The sequence below is a fragment of the Taudactylus pleione genome, unplaced genomic scaffold (genome assembly GCF_031769625.1).
Source record: "Taudactylus pleione unplaced genomic scaffold, aTauple2 ptg000400l, whole genome shotgun sequence".
NCBI lineage: Eukaryota > Metazoa > Chordata > Amphibia > Anura > Myobatrachidae > Taudactylus > Taudactylus pleione.
In genome coordinates this window covers 2,620,479-2,641,104 of record NW_028284802.1, presented here as the reverse complement: position 1 = coordinate 2,641,104, position 20,626 = coordinate 2,620,479, and the positions used below count along the sequence as shown (strand labels likewise).

Sequence of the window (20,626 nt, the reverse complement as noted above, 5' to 3'; positions counted from 1 at the left end):
TTCCATATTATCTCTGGTTTTTTGATAAATTATAACAAAACAGAGGCCTTGGCCCTACACTCGGACGTCACAAAAAACTGGAAAAATTCTTTCCCATTTAAATGGGCCAAAACAACTCTAAAATACCTAGGCCTTAATATCCCGGCACATCCCTCCGCCCTATACTCAGTCAATTTCCCTGCTTTAATACAACGTACACTTTTAGATTTTAAAAAATGGAAACATCTCCCACTCTCATATCTCGGTAGATGTCAATTAATTAAAATGATATCTTTTCCTAGGATTTTATATCTTTTTCAGATGCTCCCCTTGCTTCCTTTAGAATCTGATTTAAAATTGATTAACAAAGCGATCAGCAAGTTCATTTGGGCGAACAAAAAACCCAGGATTTCATTATTCAAACTCAGACAACCACCTGCTTTAGGCGGAATTAATCTCCCTTGCTTAAAATCTTATGCTATTGCGTCAAATTACCGATACGCAATTGACTGGATTAGAGGAACAAATGGATTTGCTGACACGCTAATAGAGCAATCTTTTAGTGTTGAAATGCCATTAGCTAGTTTGCTACACACACGACCCTTGTCCTTTCCACCTCACGTAGCACAAAATCTACTACTACATACTACATGCTTGGCTTGGCGCCGAGCCAGAACTCAAATGAGAGTCCCTCCCAATGTCTCCTTGTTCCTTCCTATCGGCCATAACCCAGGGTTTGATGCTGGTTTTCTAACACAGACTTTCAAAACCTGGAACACACAGGGATTGAGTTACATATATCAATTATTGGATCTCTCCACAATGACTATTTACTCTCATAACCAAATACAGGAAAAATTTCCCTGTATCCAAATCCCTTTATTTATATATTTCCAAATACGTAGTTATGTCAATACTTTACTCCCTAAAATTCCCATTATACCTGGGAAAAATGGTTTGGATGATGTGCTGTCTCGCTGCCTCTCTATGTCATTTTCCACTTCTATGCTATACACCTATATACGCCGGGAAATAAATTTGGAAGTGGAGACGGTGGGATTTGCCAAGTGGCATTCCACATTCCCTAACATACCCCTATCCACCATTTTGAAATCTTTTGTTAGACTCAATAAGCAATTAATTTCGGCTTCATACGCGGAAATGCAGTATAAATTATTGCATCGTGCCTATTTCACCCCCAAATTAAGACTCATCACAGGTACTTCCACAGACTCAAATTGTTTTAAATGTGGTCAACCTGATGCGGATCTAATGCATTGTATGTGGCACTGTGCGGAGGTACAGAGGTTCTGGTCCTTGGTACACACCTATATTTCCACCAAGTTGGGAATTGCCTTTGAACTAACACCCGAGTGGGCTATGTGGGATATTGTACCATCATCTGGATCATCCTGTGCCCCTGGAGGTGCCCGTCTATTACTAGCAAAGATTGCAGCAGCTGCGAAAAAAACAATATTATCTCAATGGATATCCACTGACACTTTAACACTCAGTCTTTTACAACCTAGAATTACGCACCTATTTAATATGGATTGGTTAGAACTATCCCTTAATAAAGACAAGGAAGCAGAGAAGTTCTTTAATATTTGGCTCCCATATGTTCACACATTAACACCTCAGGTTAAAGACACGCTTCGAGCTGCAGTTCAACTTACAGCCTGGTATAATGAAGAAACCTTGTCTTCAGGTGAACCACCATTTTAATTCCTGTATTGTTACATTCCTCATGGATACATTGTATTGCACATCACTGTTGTGGTCCTGTTGATGTCTTGTCATTTTCTGATCAATATGTTATATTGTTTATTGCGGTTTTACAATAAAAATATGTTTTAAAAAAAAAGAAGTGGAGATGTTGCCCATAGCAACCAATCAGATTCTACTTAACATTTATCTAGCACCTTCTAGAAGATAATAGCTAGAATTTGATTGGTTACTATGGGCAACATCTCCACTTCTAAAATCTCTCACTTTAGTAAATATACCCCTGTGTAAAAAAGTCATTATTTTTTTTTTGTGAAAACAGCGCCCCTCTGTGTCCTTAACTTAGGCTGGTAGCAACAAAATTGGGGAGACACACAGTGCAAAGTTCCCATGGACGGCCGGGCTGGTGATACCATACTAGGGAAACCAGTAATGTGGTGTCCCCCTGTCATAATGTCACCCAGCACGCTCAGCATGGGGCTAAATTCATCAAGCGTGCAACGGCTTGCAAATCGTCTGCAAATCGGGCATTTTAAAGTTGAAACAAACAGCGATGCACGCGCCTGCTGGTCGTTTCTGACATCAATCATCGGGCAAACATGCTGGTCATCCGGACGATAACGTCAGGTTCAGCATGTTGCCAGATGATTGATGAGCCTGCGCTGAACGACTGCTCGCACAGTGTAGGCTTATCACAGACATAGAAACGACAGCACAATTACAATGTCATAATCGTGCTGTCGTTTCTATGGTCTGCTAGTGGATGGACAGCATTACACAGTGCATAAATGAGCACACAAGAAAAACTGTTAATAGTAATACAAAACAATGCAGGACAAGGACATGGTTTATACACATAGCTGCATAACACAAGCAGCAGGGCGTCAGCAACCAAGTGTTAGGTGCCAATTGGGGAGTTAGGAGTAAAAGATACTAGGAGTAGGGGGAGGAGAAGCACGTGAGGGAAGAGGGCCCTGCTCGTGAGAGCTTACATTCTATGTTACACACTTGCACAGTCTGTGCTGATGGTTATCATCGTCATCATCAGTGTGTACCTTACACTAAGGGTTAGGTCTAGACTATACAGGGCTGATGGCCCTGTGACGTCACACCCACGTGAGTCGGCCTGAAAGGGGGAGGGGCGGGGATGCTAACGGGGGACCAAAACTGTCCCCTCGCGGGTTCGCTACGCTCGCCACACTTCGGGCACGGTGGCTCGCTGCGCTCGCCACAAATATTTATTCCCCCTCTATGCCCTAGTGGATGGTAACGCAGGAGCGGTCCAGCCTCCTGCATCAGTCACGTGGTGTCTACGTCACAGAGGTCCTTTCTCCAACTTGGAAATAGCAGCAACCTTACACTAAGGGTCAGATCTGCTGGTGCTTCCACATTTGCGTGATACACAAATTATGTAAAACCCTGTTACTGTACTTGGCCTACATAAACACCCCTTTAGTTACCCCCTTAAGCTGGGCACACATTAAATGTTGTGTGTACCCAGCGATCCGACTGACAACCCCCACCCGCCAACAGGACGACATATCGAGTGGCCGGCACACATTAGACGATGCTGTGCCCAACCGCCCGATATATCAGCCCCTCTCTGGATTCCATCTTGGTTCAGCTGATGTCCTCATTCAGGAGAGGAACAGGGGGAGGATCAGTGAGTGTAAATGGTAAAGGATGGTCCTGTCTCCCCTCATTCTAACCACAGCACATCACATACAGCTACAATTGTCATACCGCTACCTCCTGTACCAAATGTTCCCCACGTAGCTTAGATTGTAAGCTCACGTGGGCAGGACCATCTTCCCCTTCCTATTTCATGTCATTGTATGTTATTTATTTGTATCATGATCCTCTCAGTGTGTACAGTGCTGAGCAATAAGCTGGTACTTTATAAATACATAATAATAATAATAATAATAATAATAATAATAATAATAAACTGTTACACAGTGACAATCCCCTACTACTAATACTGCAGTAATATGACATACATAACACACAAAGAAATTACTATATACCTGCTCCCCCCCATATACTCACCAGAGAAGACACCCGACACCCCCAGAATGAGCAGGAAGAGGGGGGACATCCTCCTGTGTGTGATATATTGGGGGGGACCTGGATCAGTAACAGAAGAAACTTCCCAGAGAGAAACTCACAAGTATAATAATAGTGTCACCCAGTGACTCAGTAACTTTGTATACAGGGGGTGTGATCTCTCTGCTGATTGGATGGTGTCTAGGCCTCTAACCAATAGGAAAATGAGCAGACAGATGATCAGCAGTTACCAAGCAAAGGAGGTCTGGAAAGGTTAGAAAACTTGAGCGAGAAAGTGAAAGTGACATGTGCCAGAGACTAAACACATTAGGCCCCATTTATTAATGATCGCATTTGCAATGCAATCAGGACATGTCAGTACCGGCCATGATCACATTGCAAAAATGCGATCATAACCGCTGGACAGAGCCGTAACTAGACTTTTTGGTGCCCTGTGCCAGAAGAGCATTGGCACCCCCCTCATTTTTCAAAGGGACATAATGCACCCAAAAAAGGGCCATGGCTTCATGGGGAAGGGCCAGGGAAGAGATAGGAGAGGACAGGAGATGCTAGGGATGAAATAAAAGGAAACTACCAAGAAGAATGATAATAAACAGAAATTTGACAGGCTCAAACAGTGCTCCCTGCCCTGTGGTGCCCTGTGCGATGGCACCGGCCGCACTACCCTAGCTACGGCCCTGCTGCTGGATGTATTATCCAGGACATGGGCTCCGAAAAGAAGCCCGTCCCTACGATGTGGCCGGAGTGCTCTCTGGGCTGCTGCGCATGAGCAGTCCCATGGACTGCACATGAGCGGCGGCCATTGCCGGAGGAGCCCTCCGCTGGCTAATTGTGCTTATGTAGCCATAGGCTGTGTCAGGAAGCCGAAAGACTGAATCCCGACCGCTGGCTTCCTGACTATCTAATCCCGGCAAGGGTCAAATGACAGGCGTCGAGATACTGGCGCCTGTAATTTTACCTACGCCGGGAGCCCGACGCCCAGCATCCAGATTGAAGTTAAGCCGGGGGCGCCGACAGCCGCGGGGGGGAGGGTTAGGTTAGGGGCTCCCGGGGGGGACTCAGGGTTAGGCACCCCCCTGGGAGGGTTAGGTTTAGGCAAGGGGAAGTTAGGGTTAGGCTCCCCCGGGGGAAGGTTAGAGTTATGCACCCCCCCCATGAGTCTTAGGTTTACGCAGCAGGAAAGGGGGGGTTAGGGCTAGGCACCCCTAAGGGAGGGTTAGTGGGGAGGTTAGGTTAGTTTATACTTACCTTTAGCACAGTCGGGATCTTCAGCTCTGCTGGGCTTCCGCTGTCGGGATTTGAACTGCCGGCCATCCAGCCAGTGGTAAATCATACCAATCCCGCTGTGTGGGGCAATTATACATCAGGCAGCATCGCATCTCCTATAGAAACCTATGGGAGAAGCAGCTGTCAGCGGGACTGGAGGAATCTCCAATACCTGCTGCGGTCTCTCCTTGATACATCCAAGGGATACTTAATATTTGAGGTAAACCTCCCAAAAAAGGTGTGTTTTGGGGGATTTTACCTCATATGTTTAATGATAAACAGGCCCCTTATACAGATCAGACATAAGGATGGTCATACACAGATCTGCCATGATGGTCGATGGTTTTCTGCCATCGATAGTTTGTCTATGCACATGTAAAGACGGCACCCGTATATGCGTATAGCGGGCTGGTCAGTACTCAACATTGGGGATCAGCCAATTAAGTATACCATCAATGGCCAACCCTGATATACAACTGGCAATGTGATTTTACAATAATGCTGTACATGGAGCTGGCAATGTGATTTTACAATAATGCTGTACATGGAGCTGGCAATGTGACTGTATAATGATGCTGTACATGGAGCTGGCAATGTGATTGTATAATGATGCTGTACATGGAGCTGGCAATGTGACTGTATAATGATGCTGTACATGGAGCCGGCAATGTGACTGTGGGCTCTATTTACTACAATCCGCATTGGTAATGCAGATTGTAGTGTGATATTACCGACTGAATTCGCATTGCGAATTCAGGCAATATCACAGGGATTTACTACAAATCCCTTGCAGGGACAGAGCTTACGATAAAGCTCTGTCCCTGCGAATCCCCTCCAGAGCCTTATTACAGTATTTTTGCAAAAAATACCGTGATTAAGTACCCGCGCATGCGCCGACCGATCGCCGCTGCTACCCCCCCACCGGCGCTAAGCCCCACCCCCTGGCGCTAAGCCCCACCCCCCGCGATCGCGGACCCCCCGCGACCCCCATCTCCCTTACTTACACTTACCTGCATTCTCCGGGCCTCCGGTGATGGTCTCCATTCCTCCGGTCAGGTGATCTCCCATACTGCACTGGGGCCCGATCACCTGATGACCGGGCAGCAGAGTACTATGGGAGACCAGCTGACCGGAGGGGAGTCATCACCGGAGGCCCGATCACCGGTCCCTGGAGTCAGGTAAGTAATTTTTTTTTTTTTACTATTTTTTTTTTTTACAGTAATCAGCTTGCGGTCTGTTTAGACCACACAGCTGATTACAGGGACCGACTCCCGGCTCTGCTTTCCCCGTTAGAGCAGGCCAGGAGTCCGGTAACCGGGGGAGACCCTGGATAACGCCACCTCCTGGTGGCGTTATTATCACAGGGCTTTCCCCGATATTTTTTTCACATTTATTTTTAGTAACTATGGTCGGATCACATTTCCCATTACAATTATGGGAAATGCGATCTGCTTACTAAAAATAAGTGATACTTAGGGGTTGGAGTAGAATTTTACGAATTCTACTCCAAATGCCCTGTAATAACTATAGGTGATACTAAAATAATGTGAAAAGAGTGTGAAAACACCCTTTTTCACATTATTTTAGTCAAAATAATGTTGATAAATAGAGCCCTGTATAATGATGCTGTACATGGAGCCGGCAATGTGATTGTATAATGATGCTGTACATGGAGCCGGCAATGTGACTGTATAATGATGCTGTACATGGAGCTGGCAATGTGATTGTATAATGATGCTGTACATGGGGCTGGCAATGTGATTGTATAATGATGCTGTACATGGAGCTGGCAATGTGATTGTATAATGATGCTGTACATGGAGCTGGCAATGTGATTGTATAATGATGCTGTACATGGAGCTGGCAATGTGATTGTATAATGATGCTGTACATGGAGTTGGCAATGTGACTGTATAATAATGCTGTACATGGAGCTGGCAATGTGACTGTATAATGATGCTGTACATGGAGCTGGCAATGTGATTGTATAATGATGCTGTACATGGAGCTGGCAATGTGATTGTATAATGATGCTGTACATGGAGCTGGCAATGTGATTGTATAATGATGCTGTACATGGAGCTGGCAGTGTGATTGTATAATGATGCTGTACATGGAGCTGGCAATGTGATTATACAATGATGCTGTACATGGAGCTGGCAATGTGATTGTATAATGCTGTACATGGAGCTGGCAATGTGATTGTATGATGCTGTACATGGAGCTGGCAATGTGACTGTATAATAATACTGTACATGGAGCTGGCAATGTGATTGTATAATGACACTGTACATGGAGCCGGCAATGTGATTGTATAATTATACTGTACATGGAGCCCGCAATGTGATTGTATAATAATAATGCTGTACATGGAGCTGGCAATGTGATTGTATAATGATGCTGTACATGGAGCAGGCAATGTGATTGTACAATGATGCTGTACATGGAGCAGGCAATGTGATTGTACAATTAAGGATAATTCTCAGTACCTGTATCTTTCTGGACAACTGGAATATGAAGAGCTGGATAGTGTCACTCCTATATACTGTAACTATGAAATATGGAGTTATTTAAATAACATGTGAGTGTCAAATAACAGGAAATTGTAGCATTGTTTATGTCAGACAACATGTGAATGTCCCAGCGTAATATTGACGATGACAATGGCAGAATGTAGCCAGTGGGTGATAGTAAGCTCCTCTGTTACAAAATGTGGACATCAGGACTGTGGAGGCAACTATTGCATAAGGAGTCTCCACAGTGCAGAGAAAATGGGATCCGGCCTGAAGATCTAGAGTAAAAAGGTAGACAATGTCTAGATAGACAACAGATGTTAGACAGTCAATAGGCCGACAGGGATAAAAGGTCGACACGCTAAAGGTCGACATGAAAATAGATGATACGAGAATGGTCGACACATGATTTATTTTTTAAATGGTTAAGTTTAGGGCTAGGCACTTAACCCGACGATTAGGGGTTAAGCACCAGGAGGGAGGGTTAGGTTTAGGCACTTACCGGAAGGTTAGGATTAGGCACCAGGAGGGAGGGTTAGGCACTTACTGGAGGATTAGGAGTAGGCACCAAGGGGAGGGTTAGGGTGAAGATTAGGGTTAGAAGAAAAAAAATATGTGTTGACGATTTTTTTGTATCGACCATTTGTCCCTGTGGACCTTTTGTCCCTGTCGACCTATTGACTATGTAACATCTGGTGTCTATCTAGACATTGAACACAGAAAAAAAGGGATTTGCCCTCCACCACACTGCAGCAAAATCAACAAAAAATACTTAAATCCTACATGATAATAGAGATTCAGAGGTATTAGTTTCATACATTTGCAAATATATGAATAAGCGCCAGGCCAGCGTCAAGGCTCCTCTATACTGGCGTCCCTAACATTAAGGGGTTAATGTCCGAGAAGCAAGGTACTCCAAAAAATTGCAGCCAAGGACCATCCCCAGGGCATCACACGAAAAGGGGAAAAAAGGTGATAGTGAAGTATAAAGAATATATGTGTAAAGATAAATCACTTATGCTGGGCATACACTACCAGATAAAATGTCTGTCAGACCGACAGACATTTTATCTGGCTCGCTGCCAGCCGCAGAAGTCGCCGGCATACACTGTGAGATTTCTCTCACAGTGTATTCGGCAGACATCTGTGCTCCGCCCCCGGGGGAGGAGACATTTTCCTGTTCCTTCCGTAGGAAGGAACACAGGAAATGTCTGTCTGTCGGCTGCGCTGGGCATACGCTGCCCGATGCGGCCGACAGTTTAACGGGAAATATCGCATCGGACGGGCATGCTGGCCAATCCAGCATGCCCGACCGAGCAATATTTAACCCTCAGTCGCCCCCCACACGCTACAATTATCGCGGCGATCCGCCGATATTGGGCGGATCGTCCCGATAATTGTAGCGTGTATGGCCAGCATTAGTGTTAATGAAATAAGAAAGAATTAAAATTACATAAATAATACACAAACAATTAGAAAAGTGATAAAAAATATAATAACAACACATGTACAAGCTCTTCCACATGGCACTATAAGCGACCCCAATACTTTTTGTTTGCAGTCTTGAGAGGCATGAAGGGAGCCAGCATTGGGAGGATGTGCTGGTCCTTATAGTGCCATGTGGAGGTTTCTGAGGTACCTCCAAGGTGAGTCAGCTCTCGGCTTTGTAATTATATGACCCTGAGTGGGTGCTACTATTATGTAGTAGGGGTGAGTGGGTTCGGATTTCTGAAATCCAAACCCCCCCGAGCCCCCCCGATCCGAGGCCGATCCGAGTCAGGCTCGACTTTTCCCGCCTGACTCAGATCTGAAATCGAGGCAAAACGTCATCATCCCGCCTTCCGGGTCTCGCGGGTTTTGGAACCTATATAAGGTACTCGCGTCGGCGCATTTTCTCACTCGGCTGTGGACAGTGAAGAGGGAGGGTGGGAGTTAGGGCTGGCTGTGTAGTGTAGTTAGTGCAGTGTAGTGTTGTGCTGTGCTGCGCTGTGCTGCTGTTGTCCATAGGGGCTGTGTCCACTCCTCCAAAGTCCATAGGTGCTGGCTGTGTTGTGCTGTGCTGCTGTTGTCCATAGGGGCTGTGTCCACTCCTCCAAAGTCCATAGGGGCTGGCTGTGTTGTGCTGTGCTGTGCTGCTGTTGTCCATAGGGGCTGTGTCCACTCCTCCAAAGTCTATAGGGGCTGGCTGGACTGTGTTGTGCAGTCAGTTCTCCATAGGGGCTGTGTCCACTCCAAAGTCCTGTGCAGTGTCCCAGTCCTAAAGGGGTGCTGTAGTGTTGTCAAGGGGGTACTCTGTCCATCAGGGGTGCTCCCCCCAAGTGCAAAAAAAATATATATTTTTTCTGTGTTTGTGAATTGTGTGCGCAGTAGCCGCACGTGCATCAACAAAGTAGTGCCAAGCGTGCGCCTGTGTCATAAGTAAAGGGCCGGTTGGCTTGACCGTTAAAGGGTGCTGTAACCCCCAAAGGGCACTCCAAACAAAATAAAAAATATTTTCTGTGTTTGTGAATTGTGTGCACTGTGGCTGCACGTGCATCAACAAAGGAGCAGCACCAAGTGTGCGCCTGTGTCCCATACGTAAAGGGCCGGCTGGCTTGTCCGTTAAAGGGTGCTGTAACCCCCAAAGTACACTCCAAACAAAATAAAAAAATATTTTCTGTGTTTGTGAATTGTGTGCGCAGTAGCCGCACGTGCATCAACAAAGTAGTGTCAAGCGTGCGCCTGTGTCATAAGTAAAGGGCTGGCTGGCTTGTCCGTTAAAGGGTGCTGTAACCCCCAAAGTACACTCCAAACAAAATAAAAAAATATTTTCTGTGTTTGTGAATTGTGTGCACTGTGGCTGCACGTGCATCAACAAAGGAGCAGCGCCAAGCGTGCGCCTGTGTCCCATAAGTAAAGGGCCGGCTGGCTCATTTCTTAAAGGGTGGTGTAACCCACAAAGTGCACTAGTCTCCAACAAAAATAAAAAATAATTTTCTGTGTTTGTGTGCGCCTTAGCCGCACGTATATCAATATAACATAAATGGAGGACCAAACTTTCTCCGATAAAAATAAAATTGGGAAAGATCAAGAACCACTTCCTCCTAGTGCTGAAGCTGCTGCCACTAGTCATGACATAGACGATAACATGCCATCAACGTCGTCTGCCAAGGCCGATGCCCAATGTCATAGTAGAGGGCACATACAATCCCAAATGACAAAGTTCAGGAAAATGACCTTAAAAAAACCATTTAAATCATCTGAAGAGAAACGTAAACTTGCCAATTTGCCATTTACGACACGGAGTGGCAAGGAACAGCTAAGGTCTTTCCCTATGTTCATGACTAGTGGTTCAGCTTCACATGACGATGGAAGCCCTCCTCCCGCTAAAAAAATCAAACGAGTTAAGCTGGCAAAAGCACAGCGAAGAACTGTGCTTTCTAAGAAGATATCCCAAATCCCCAAGGAGAGTCCAAGTGTGGTGGCGGTTGCGATGCCTGACCTTCCCAGCACTGGACGGGAAGAGGTGGCTCTTTCCACCATATGCACGCCCCCTGCAAGTGCTGAAAGGAGCACCCACAGTCCACTTGCTGATATGCAAATTGAAGATGTCACTGTTGAAGTACAACAGGATGAGGATACTGGTGTAGCTGGCGCTGAGGAGGAAGTTGGCGAGGAGGATTCTGATGGTGATGTGGTTTGTTTAAATCAGGCTCCGGGGGAGACAGTTGTTGTCCGTGGGATGAAAAAGCCCATCACGGTCATGCCTGGGCAGAAGACCAAACATTCCACCTCTTTGGTCTGGCAATATTTCTATCCAAATCCAGACAACAACTGTCTTGCCATATGTACCATATGTAAAGGTGAAATAAGTAGGGGTAGGGACATTAACCACCTAGGAACATCCTCCCTTATACGGCACCTGCAGCGCGTTCATAAAAAGTTACTGTCAAGTTCAGAAAATTTGGCTAAGACCGTAAGCAGTCCAGGGACACCAAAATCCCGTTGTCCTGTTGTATCCAAGCGTCTGCAAACCAAACCGTCAACTCCCTCCTCGTCAATTTCCTCCTTAGTCAGGATTGGAAGTAGTCCTGTATGCCATGTCACTGGCATGACTGACTCTCCTATCCGGGATTCCTCCGGATGATCCTGCATTGCTACGCCTACTGCTGCCGCTGCTACTGTTGCTTCTGCTGGGAGTCGTTCATCATCCCAGAGAGGAAGTAGGAACACCACTACTTTTACTAAACAATTGACCCTCCAACAGTCCTTAGCGAGGAGGATGAAGTACGACAGCAGTCATCCTGAAGCAAAACGTATAACTGAGGCCTTGACTGTTATGTTGGTGTTAGACGTGCGTCCGGTATCCGCCATTAGTGCAGTGGGATTTAGACAATTGATGGAGGTAGTGTGTCCCCGGTTCCAAATCCCATCTAGATTCCACTTCACTAGGCAGGCGATACCGAGACTGTACAGAAACGTCAGAAAAAGTGTCCTCAGTGTCCTGAAAAATGCGGTTGTACCCAATGTCCATTTAACCACGGACATGTGGACAAGTGGAACAGGGCAGACTAAGGACTATATGACTGTGACATCCCACTGGGTAGATGTATCACCTTACGCAGCAACAGCAGCAGCGTCACCAGTAGCAGCATCTCAGAAACGCCAGCTCGTTCCAAGGCAGGCTACACTGTGTATCACCGGTTTCAGTAAGAGGCACACCGCCGACAACCTCTTAGAGAAACTGAGGGAAATCATCGCAGAAGTGGCTTACCCCACTTAGACTCTCCTGGGGATTTGTGATATCTGACAACGCCACCAATATTGTGCGGGCATTACATCTGGGCAAATTCCAGCACGTCCAATGTTTTGCTCACACAATAAACTTGGTGGTGCAGAATTTTCTGAAAAGCGACAGGGGCGTGCAGGAGACACTTTGGGTGGCCCGAAAAATTTCTGGCCACTTTCGCCATTCAGCGACTGCGTGCCGAAGACTGGAGCGCCAGCAAACACTCTTGAACCTGCCCCGCCATCACCTGAAGCAAGAGGTTGTGACGCGGTGGAACCCAACCCTCTATATGCTTCAGAGGATGATAAAGCCTATGTGGTGTCTCTCTTTCCGGCCGACACAAGCCTGCAGAGGTGCAAAGACCTGCTGGTGAAAACACTGTCAGCTGAAGCAGAACGTGAGACGTCAACAGCTCCTTCTTCATTTTCTCCCGCAACTGGGGCTGCCAGGAAAAAACTTAGGTATCCTAAGCAACCCGCTAGCGGTGATGCAGGGCAGGCAGGACCAAGTTTGGACATCTGGTCTGGACTGAAGGACCTGGCAACAATTTCTGACATGTCTACTGTCACTACATATGATACTGTCACCATTGACAGAATGGTGGAGGATTACATCGGTGACAGCATCCAAGTAGGCATGTCAGACAGTCCATACCTGTACTGGCAGGAAAAAGAGGCAATTTGGAGGTCCCTGTACAAACTGGCTCTATTTTACCTGAGTTGCCCCCCCTCCAGTGTGTACTCCGAAAGAGTGTTTAGTGCAGCCGGGAACCTTGTCAGCGAAAGGCGTAGGAGGTTGCTTCCACAAAATGTGGAGAACATGATGTTTATAAAAATGAATTATCAACTCTTCCAGGGAGACCAGCCTCCAGAATGTACAGAGGGACCTGTGGTGGTGGATTCCAGTGGGGGAGTTAATACTCTGTGAGGATGAGGATGTACACAACACTGAAGAGCCAGTTTGTGCAGGGACAGATTAATTGCCAGCTTGTTTTGTGGGGGCCCAAACGAACCAATAATTTCAGCCACAGTTGTGTGGCAGACCCTGGCGCTGAAATGATTGGTTTGTTAAAGTGTGCACGTCCTGTTTATACAACATAAGGGTGGGTGGGAGGGCCCAAGGACAATTCCATCTTGCACCTCTTTTTTTTCTTTGCATTATGTACAGTTTGGGGCCTAGTTTTTCAAACTGCCTTCCTGTCTGCCACTGCAGTGTCACTCCTAGATGGGCCACGTGTTTGTGCTGCCCACTCGTGTCGCTTAGCATAGTCATCCAGCTACCTCAGTGCAACCTTTTGGACATAAAAACACTATTGTGAGGTGTGAGGTGTTCAGAATAGACTGGAAATGAGTGGAAATTAAGGTTATTGAGGTTAATAATAGCATAGGAGCAGAAAAACCCACAAATTCTGTGATTTTAGCTGTTTTTATGCTTTTTTTTAAAAAAATACAGATCCAAAACCCAGAACCCAAAACATGGAAGGGTGGTTATGGCAGAAAAGTGGCCCGTGCACACCCCTATTATGTAGTAATAATTATTTTGGGGTGGGGCCCCCGGAGTTGTTCTGGCTGGACCTTTTTCAGGGCATCATCACTTAATTCACATAGATATTTTTTATCACTTTTCTAATTGTTTGTTTATTATTAATGTCATTTTTATTTTTTTCTTATTTCATTAACACTTATTGGCTTGTAAACCCCGCCCTTTACAAGCACCTGTGCTATGTCATTTACACATCTATTCTTTATTATTCACTATCACCTTTTTTCCCCTTTTCGTGTGATGCCCTGGGGATGGTCCTTGGCTGGAATTTTTTGGGGTACCTTGCTTCTCGGACGTGAATGTTAGGGAAGCCAGTATAGAGGAGCCTTGACGATGGCCTGGCGCTTATTCATATATTTGCAAATGTATGTAACTAATACCTCTGAATCTCTATTATCATGTAGGATTTAAGTATTTTTTGCTGATTTTTCTGCAGTGTGCTGGAGGGCAAATCCCTTTTTTTTATGTGTTCAGTGTAAACCCCGCCCTTTACAAGCACCTGTGCTATGTCATTAAGCTGATGTGAGCGACCTTGATACTTTTTGTTTGCAGTCTATCTAGACGTTGCCTACCTATTTACTGTAGATCTTTCAATCCACAGCGCAGAGAAAATGGGGTCCTGCTGGAAGAATCACATCACTGTTATGTGTAGGGGTTAGTAGTTTTTTTTTTTTTACATACCAGAATTGTTGTTTGAGTAATTAAATAATGTGGGGCTCATTTTGGTTTGGACAAATATCTGTTTGTTTTTATTTTTTAAATCCGTATTTTCTACTGTGCTTGTGTGTATCCCTGCGTCTTCTGCCTGGAGAGACGAAACAAGTGGGGGGCAGGCTGGCAGGCATGGGGCGAGTACAGTAGTGGTATAATAGCAGCGCTATAAGAAGTGGACTGGTAGGAGACGTATGTCATACAGATGTTGGACGTTTCATATAACAATATGTACAGTAGAGGATGATTACCAGCGGATCTAGCTGCTTCTGATTGGATGATTGCACATTGATCTTTCCAGCTTATGCTACTTAAATCATGAGCATCACATCCATCTATTCACATTACTTATGTTAGGTACACACCTGACAGATATTACTCACTATCCAGGATTTTCTGAGATGAAACGATTGTGATAACATCCGATGTCCCGTGTACATACTACTGAATTATCGCTACTATCTGAGCTATTATATGTCCTAAAGATCATACCATGGAGCAGAATTGTTGGACAGATCTTGTACACACTACAAAGTACAAGTATAATAATAGTGTCACCCAGTGACTCAGTAACTTTGTATACAGGGGGTGTGATCTCTCTGCTGATTGGATGGTGTCTAGGCCTCTAACCAATAGGAAAATGAGCAGACAGATGATCAGCAGTTACCAAGCAAAGGAGGTCTGGAAAGGTTAGAAAACTTGAGCGAGAAAGTGAAAGTGACATGTGCCAGAGACTAAACACATTAGGCCCCATTTATTAATGATCGCATTTGCAATGCAATCAGGACATGTCAGTACTGGCCATGATCACATTGCAAAATGCGATCATAACCGCTGGACAGAGCCGTAACTAGACTTTTTGGTGCCCTGTGCCAGAAGAGCATTGGCACCCCCCTCATTTTTCAAAGGGACATAATGCACCCAAAAAAAGGCCATGGCTTCATGGGGAAGGGCCAGGGAAGAGATAGGAGAGGACAGGAGATGCTAGGGATGAAATAAAAGGAAACTACCAAGAAGAATGATAATAAACAGAAATTTGACAGGCTCAAACAGTGCTCCCTGCCCTGTGGTGCCCTGTGCGATGGCACCGGCCGCACTACCCTAGCTACGGCCCTGCTGCTGGATGTATTATCCAGGACATGGGCTCCGAAAAGAAGCCCGTCCCTACGATGTGGCCGGAGTGCTCTCTGGGCTGCTGCGCATGAGCAGTCCCATGGACTGCACATGAGCGGCGGCCATTGCCGGAGGAGCCCTCCGCTGGCTAATTGTGCTTATGTAGCCATAGGCTGTGTCAGGAAGCCGAAAGACTGAATCCCGACCGCCGGCTTCCTGACTATCTAATCCCGGCAAGGGTCAAATGACAGGCGTCGAGATACTGGCGCCTGTAATTTTACCTACGCCGGGAGCCCGACGCCCAGCATCCAGATTGAAGTTAAGCCGGGGGCGCCGACAGCCGCGGGGGGGAGGGTTAGGTTAGGGGCTCCCGGGGGGGACTCAGGGTTAGGCACCCCCCTGGGAGGGTTAGGTTTAGGCAAGGGGAAGTTAGGGTTAGGCTCCCCCGGGGGAAGGTTAGAGTTATGCACCCCCCCCATGAGTCTTAGGTTTACGCAGCAGGAAAGGGGGGGTTAGGGCTAGGCACCCCTAAGGGAGGGTTAGTGGGGAGGTTAGGTTAGTTTATACTTTCCTTTAGCACAGTCGGGATCTTCAGCTCTGCTAGGCTTCCGCTGTCGGGATTTGAACTGCCGGCCATCCAGCCAGTGGTAAATCATACCAATCCCGCTGTGTGGGGCAATTATACATCAGGCAGCATCGCATCTCCTATAGAAACCTATGGGAGAAGCAGCTGTCAGCGGGACTGGAGGAATCTCCAATACCTGCTGCGGTCTCTCCTTGATACATCCAAGGGATACTTAATATTTGAGGTAAACCTCCCAAAAAAGGTGTGTTTTGGGGGATTTTACCTCATATGTTTAATGATAAACAGGCCCCTTATACAGATCAGACATAAGGATGGTCATACACAGATCTGCCATGATGGTCGATGGTTTTCTGCCATCGATAGTTTGTCTATGCACTTGTACAGACGGCACCCGTATATGCGCATAGCGGGCTGGTCAGTACTCAACATTGGGGATCAGCCAATTAAGTATACCATCAATGGCCAACCCTAATATACAACTGGCAATGTGATTTTACAATAATGCTGTACATGGAGCTGGCAATGTGACTGTATAATGATGCTGTACATGGAGCTGGCAATGTGACTGTATAATGATGCTGTACATGGAGCTGGCAATGTGACTGTATAATGATGCTGTACATGGAGCCGGCAATGTGACTGTGGGCTCTATTTACTACAATCCGCATTGGTAATGCAGATTGTAGTGTGATAATACCGACTGAATTCGCATTGCGAATTCAGGCAATATCACAGGGATTTACTACAAATCCCTTGCAGGGACAGAGCTTACGATAAAGCTCTGTCCCTGCGAATCCCCTCCAGAGCCTTATTACAGTATTTTTGCAAAAAATACCGTGATTAAGTACCCGCGCATGCGCCGACCGATCGCCGCTGCTACCCCCCCACCGGCACTAAGCCCCACCCCCTGGCGCTAAGCCCCACCCCCCACGATCGCGGACCCCCCGCGACCCCCATCTCCCTTACTTACACTTACCTGCATTCTCCGGGCCTCCGGTGATGGTCTCCATTCCTCCGGTCAGGTGATCTCCCATACTGCACTGGGGCCCGATCACCTGATGACCGGGCAGCAGTGTACTATGGGAGACCAGCTGACCGGAGGGGAGTCATCACCGGAGGCCCGATCACCGGTCCCTGGAGTCAGGTAAGTAAATTTTTTTTTTACTATTTTTTTTTTTACAGTAATCAGCTTGCGGTCTGTTTAGACCACACAGCTGATTACAGGGACCGACTCCCGGCTCTGCTTTCCCCGTTAGAGCAGGCCAGGAGTCCGGTAACCGGGGGAGACCCTGGATAACGCCACCTCCAGGTGGCGTTATTATCACAGGGCTTTCCCCGATATTTTTTTCACATTTATTTTTAGTAACTATGGTCGGATCACATTTCCCATTACAATTATGGGAAATGCGATCTGCTTACTAAAAATAAGTGATACTTAGGGGTTGGAGTAGAATTTTACGAATTCTACTCCAAATGCCCTGTAATAACTATAGGTGATACTAAAATAATGTGAAAAGAGTGTGAAAACACCCTTTTTCACATTATTTTAGTCAAAATAATGTTGATAAATAGAGCCCTGTATAATGATGCTGTACATGGAGCCGGCAATGTGATTGTATAATGATGCTGTACATGGAGCCGGCAATGTGACTGTATAATGATGCTGTACATGGAGCTGGCAATGTGACTGTATAATGATGCTGTACATGGGGCTGGCAATGTGACTGTATAATGATGCTGTACATGGAGCTGGCAATGTGATTGTATAATGATGCTGTACATGGAGCTGGCAATGTGATTGTATAATGATGCTGTACATGGAGCTGGCAATGTGATTGTATAATGATGCTGTACATGGAGCTGGCAATGTGATTGTATAATGATGCTGTACATGGAGCTGGCAGTGTGATTGTATAATGATGCTGTACATGGAGCTGGCAATGTGATTATACAATGATGCTGTACATGGAGCTGGCAATGTGATTGTATAATGCTGTACATGGAGCTGGCAATGTGATTGTATGATGCTGTACATGGAGCTGGCAATGTGACTGTATAATAATACTGTACATGGAGCTGGCAATGTGATTGTATAATGACACTGTACATGGAGCCGGCAATGTGATTGTATAATTATACTGTACATGGAGCCCGCAATGTGATTGTATAATAATAATGCTGTACATGGAGCTGGCAATGTGATTGTATAATGATGCTGTACATGGAGCAGGCAATGTGATTGTACAATGATGCTGTACATGGAGCAGGCAATGTGATTGTACAATTAAGGATAATTCTCAGTACCTGTATCTTTCTGGACAACTGGAATATGAAGAGCTGGATAGTGTCACTCCTATATACTGTAACTATGAAATATGGAGTTATTTAAATAACATGTGAGTGTCAAATAACAGGAAATTGTAGCATTGTTTATGTCAGACAACATGTGAATGTCCCAGCGTAATATTGACGATGACAATGGCAGAATGTAGCCAGTGGGTGATAGTAAGCTCCTCTGTTACAAAATGTGGACATCAGGACTGTGGAGGCAACTATTGCATAAGGAGTCTCCACAGTGCAGAGAAAATGGGATCCGGCCTGAAGATCTAGAGTAAAAAGGTAGACAATGTCTAGATAGACAACAGATGTTAGACAGTCAATAGGCCGACAGGGATAAAAGGTCGACTCGCTAAAGGTCGACATGAAAATAGATGATACGAGAATGGTCGACACATGATTTATTTTTTAAATGGTTAAGTTTAGGGCTAGGCACTTAACCCGACGATTAGGGGTTAAGCACCAGGAGGGAGGGTTAGGTTTAGGCACTTACCGGAAGGTTAGGATTAGGCACCAGGAGGGAGGGTTAGGCACTTACTGGAGGATTAGGAGTAGGCACCAAGGGGAGGGTTAGGGTGAAGATTAGGGTTAGAAGAAAAAAAATATGTGTTGACGATTTTTTTGTATCGACCATTTGTCCCTGTGGACCTTTTGTCCCTGTCGACCTATTGACTATGTAACATCTGGTGTCTATCTAGACATTGAACACAGAAAAAAAGGGATTTGCCCTCCACCACACTGCAGCAAAATCAACAAAAAATACTTAAATCCTACATGATAATAGAGATTCAGAGGTATTAGTTTCATACATTTGCAAATATATGAATAAGCGCCAGGCCAGCGTCAAGGCTCCTCTATACTGGCGTCCCTAACATTAAGGGGTTAATGTCCGAGAAGCAAGGTACTCCAAAAAAATTGCAGCCAAGGACCATCCCCAGGGCATCACACGAAAAGGGGAAAAAAGGTGATAGTGAAGTATAAAGAATATATGTGTAAAGATAAATCACTTATGCTGGGCATACACTACCAGATAAAATGTCTGTCAGACCGACAGACATTTTATCTGGCTCGCTGCCAGCCGCAGAAGTCGCCGGCATACACTGTGAGATTTCTCTCACAGTGTATTCGGCAGACATCTGTGCTCCGCCCCCGGGGGAGGAGACATTTTCCTGTTCCTTCCGTAGGAAGGAACACAGGAAATGTCTGTCTGTCGGCTGCGCTGGGCATACACTGCCCGATGCGGCCGACAGTTTAACGGGAAATATCGCATCGGACGGGCATGCTGGCCAATCCAGCATGCCCGACCGAGCAATATTTAACCCTCAGTCGCCCCCCACACGCTACAATTATCGCGGCGATCCGCCGATATTGGGCGGATCGTCCCGATAATTGTAGCGTGTATGGCCAGCATTAGTGTTAATGAAATAAGAAAGAATTAAAATTACATAAATAATAAACAAACAATTAGAAAAGTGATAAAAAATATAATAACAACACATGTACAAGCTCCTCCACATGGCACTATAAGCGACCCCAATACTTTTTGTTTGCAGTCTTGAGAGGCATGAAGGGAGCCAGCATTGGGAGGATGTGCTGGTCCTTATAGTGCCATGTGGAGGTTTCTGAGGTACCTCCAAGGTGAGTCAGCTCTCGGCTTTGTAATTATATGACCCTGAGTGGGTGCTACTATTATGTAGTAGGGGTGAGCGGGTTCGGATTTCTGAAATCCAAACCCCCCCGAGCCCCCCCGATCCGAGGCCGATCCGAGTCAGGCTCGACTTTTCCCGCCTGACTCAGATCTGAAATCGAGGCAAAACGTCATCATCCCGCCTTCCGGGTCTCGCGGGTTTTGGAACCTATATAAGGTACTCGCGTCGGCGCATTTTCTCACTCGGCTGTGGACAGTGAAGAGGGAGGGTGGGAGTTAGGGCTGGCTGTGTAGTGTAGTTAGTGCAGTGTAGTGTTGTGCTGTGCTGCGCTGCGCTGTGCTGCTGTTGTCCATAGGGGCTGTGTCCACTC

General features: G+C 46.1%; 1 protein-coding gene across 1 annotated transcript in view; it reads right to left on the bottom strand.

The window, feature by feature from the left end:
- LOC148506517 (class I histocompatibility antigen, F10 alpha chain-like) overlaps positions 1-3,862 on the bottom strand; it is a 221,024-nt gene extending 217,162 nt beyond the window's left edge. The window contains exon 1 of the mRNA XM_088446651.1: positions 3,754-3,862. Coding sequence (XP_088302777.1) covers positions 3,754-3,802 — 49 coding nt within the window. The 5' untranslated portion in view covers positions 3,803-3,862. The remainder of the gene's footprint in view (positions 1-3,753) is intronic.
- Positions 3,863-20,626: the final 16,764 nt, after the last annotated feature.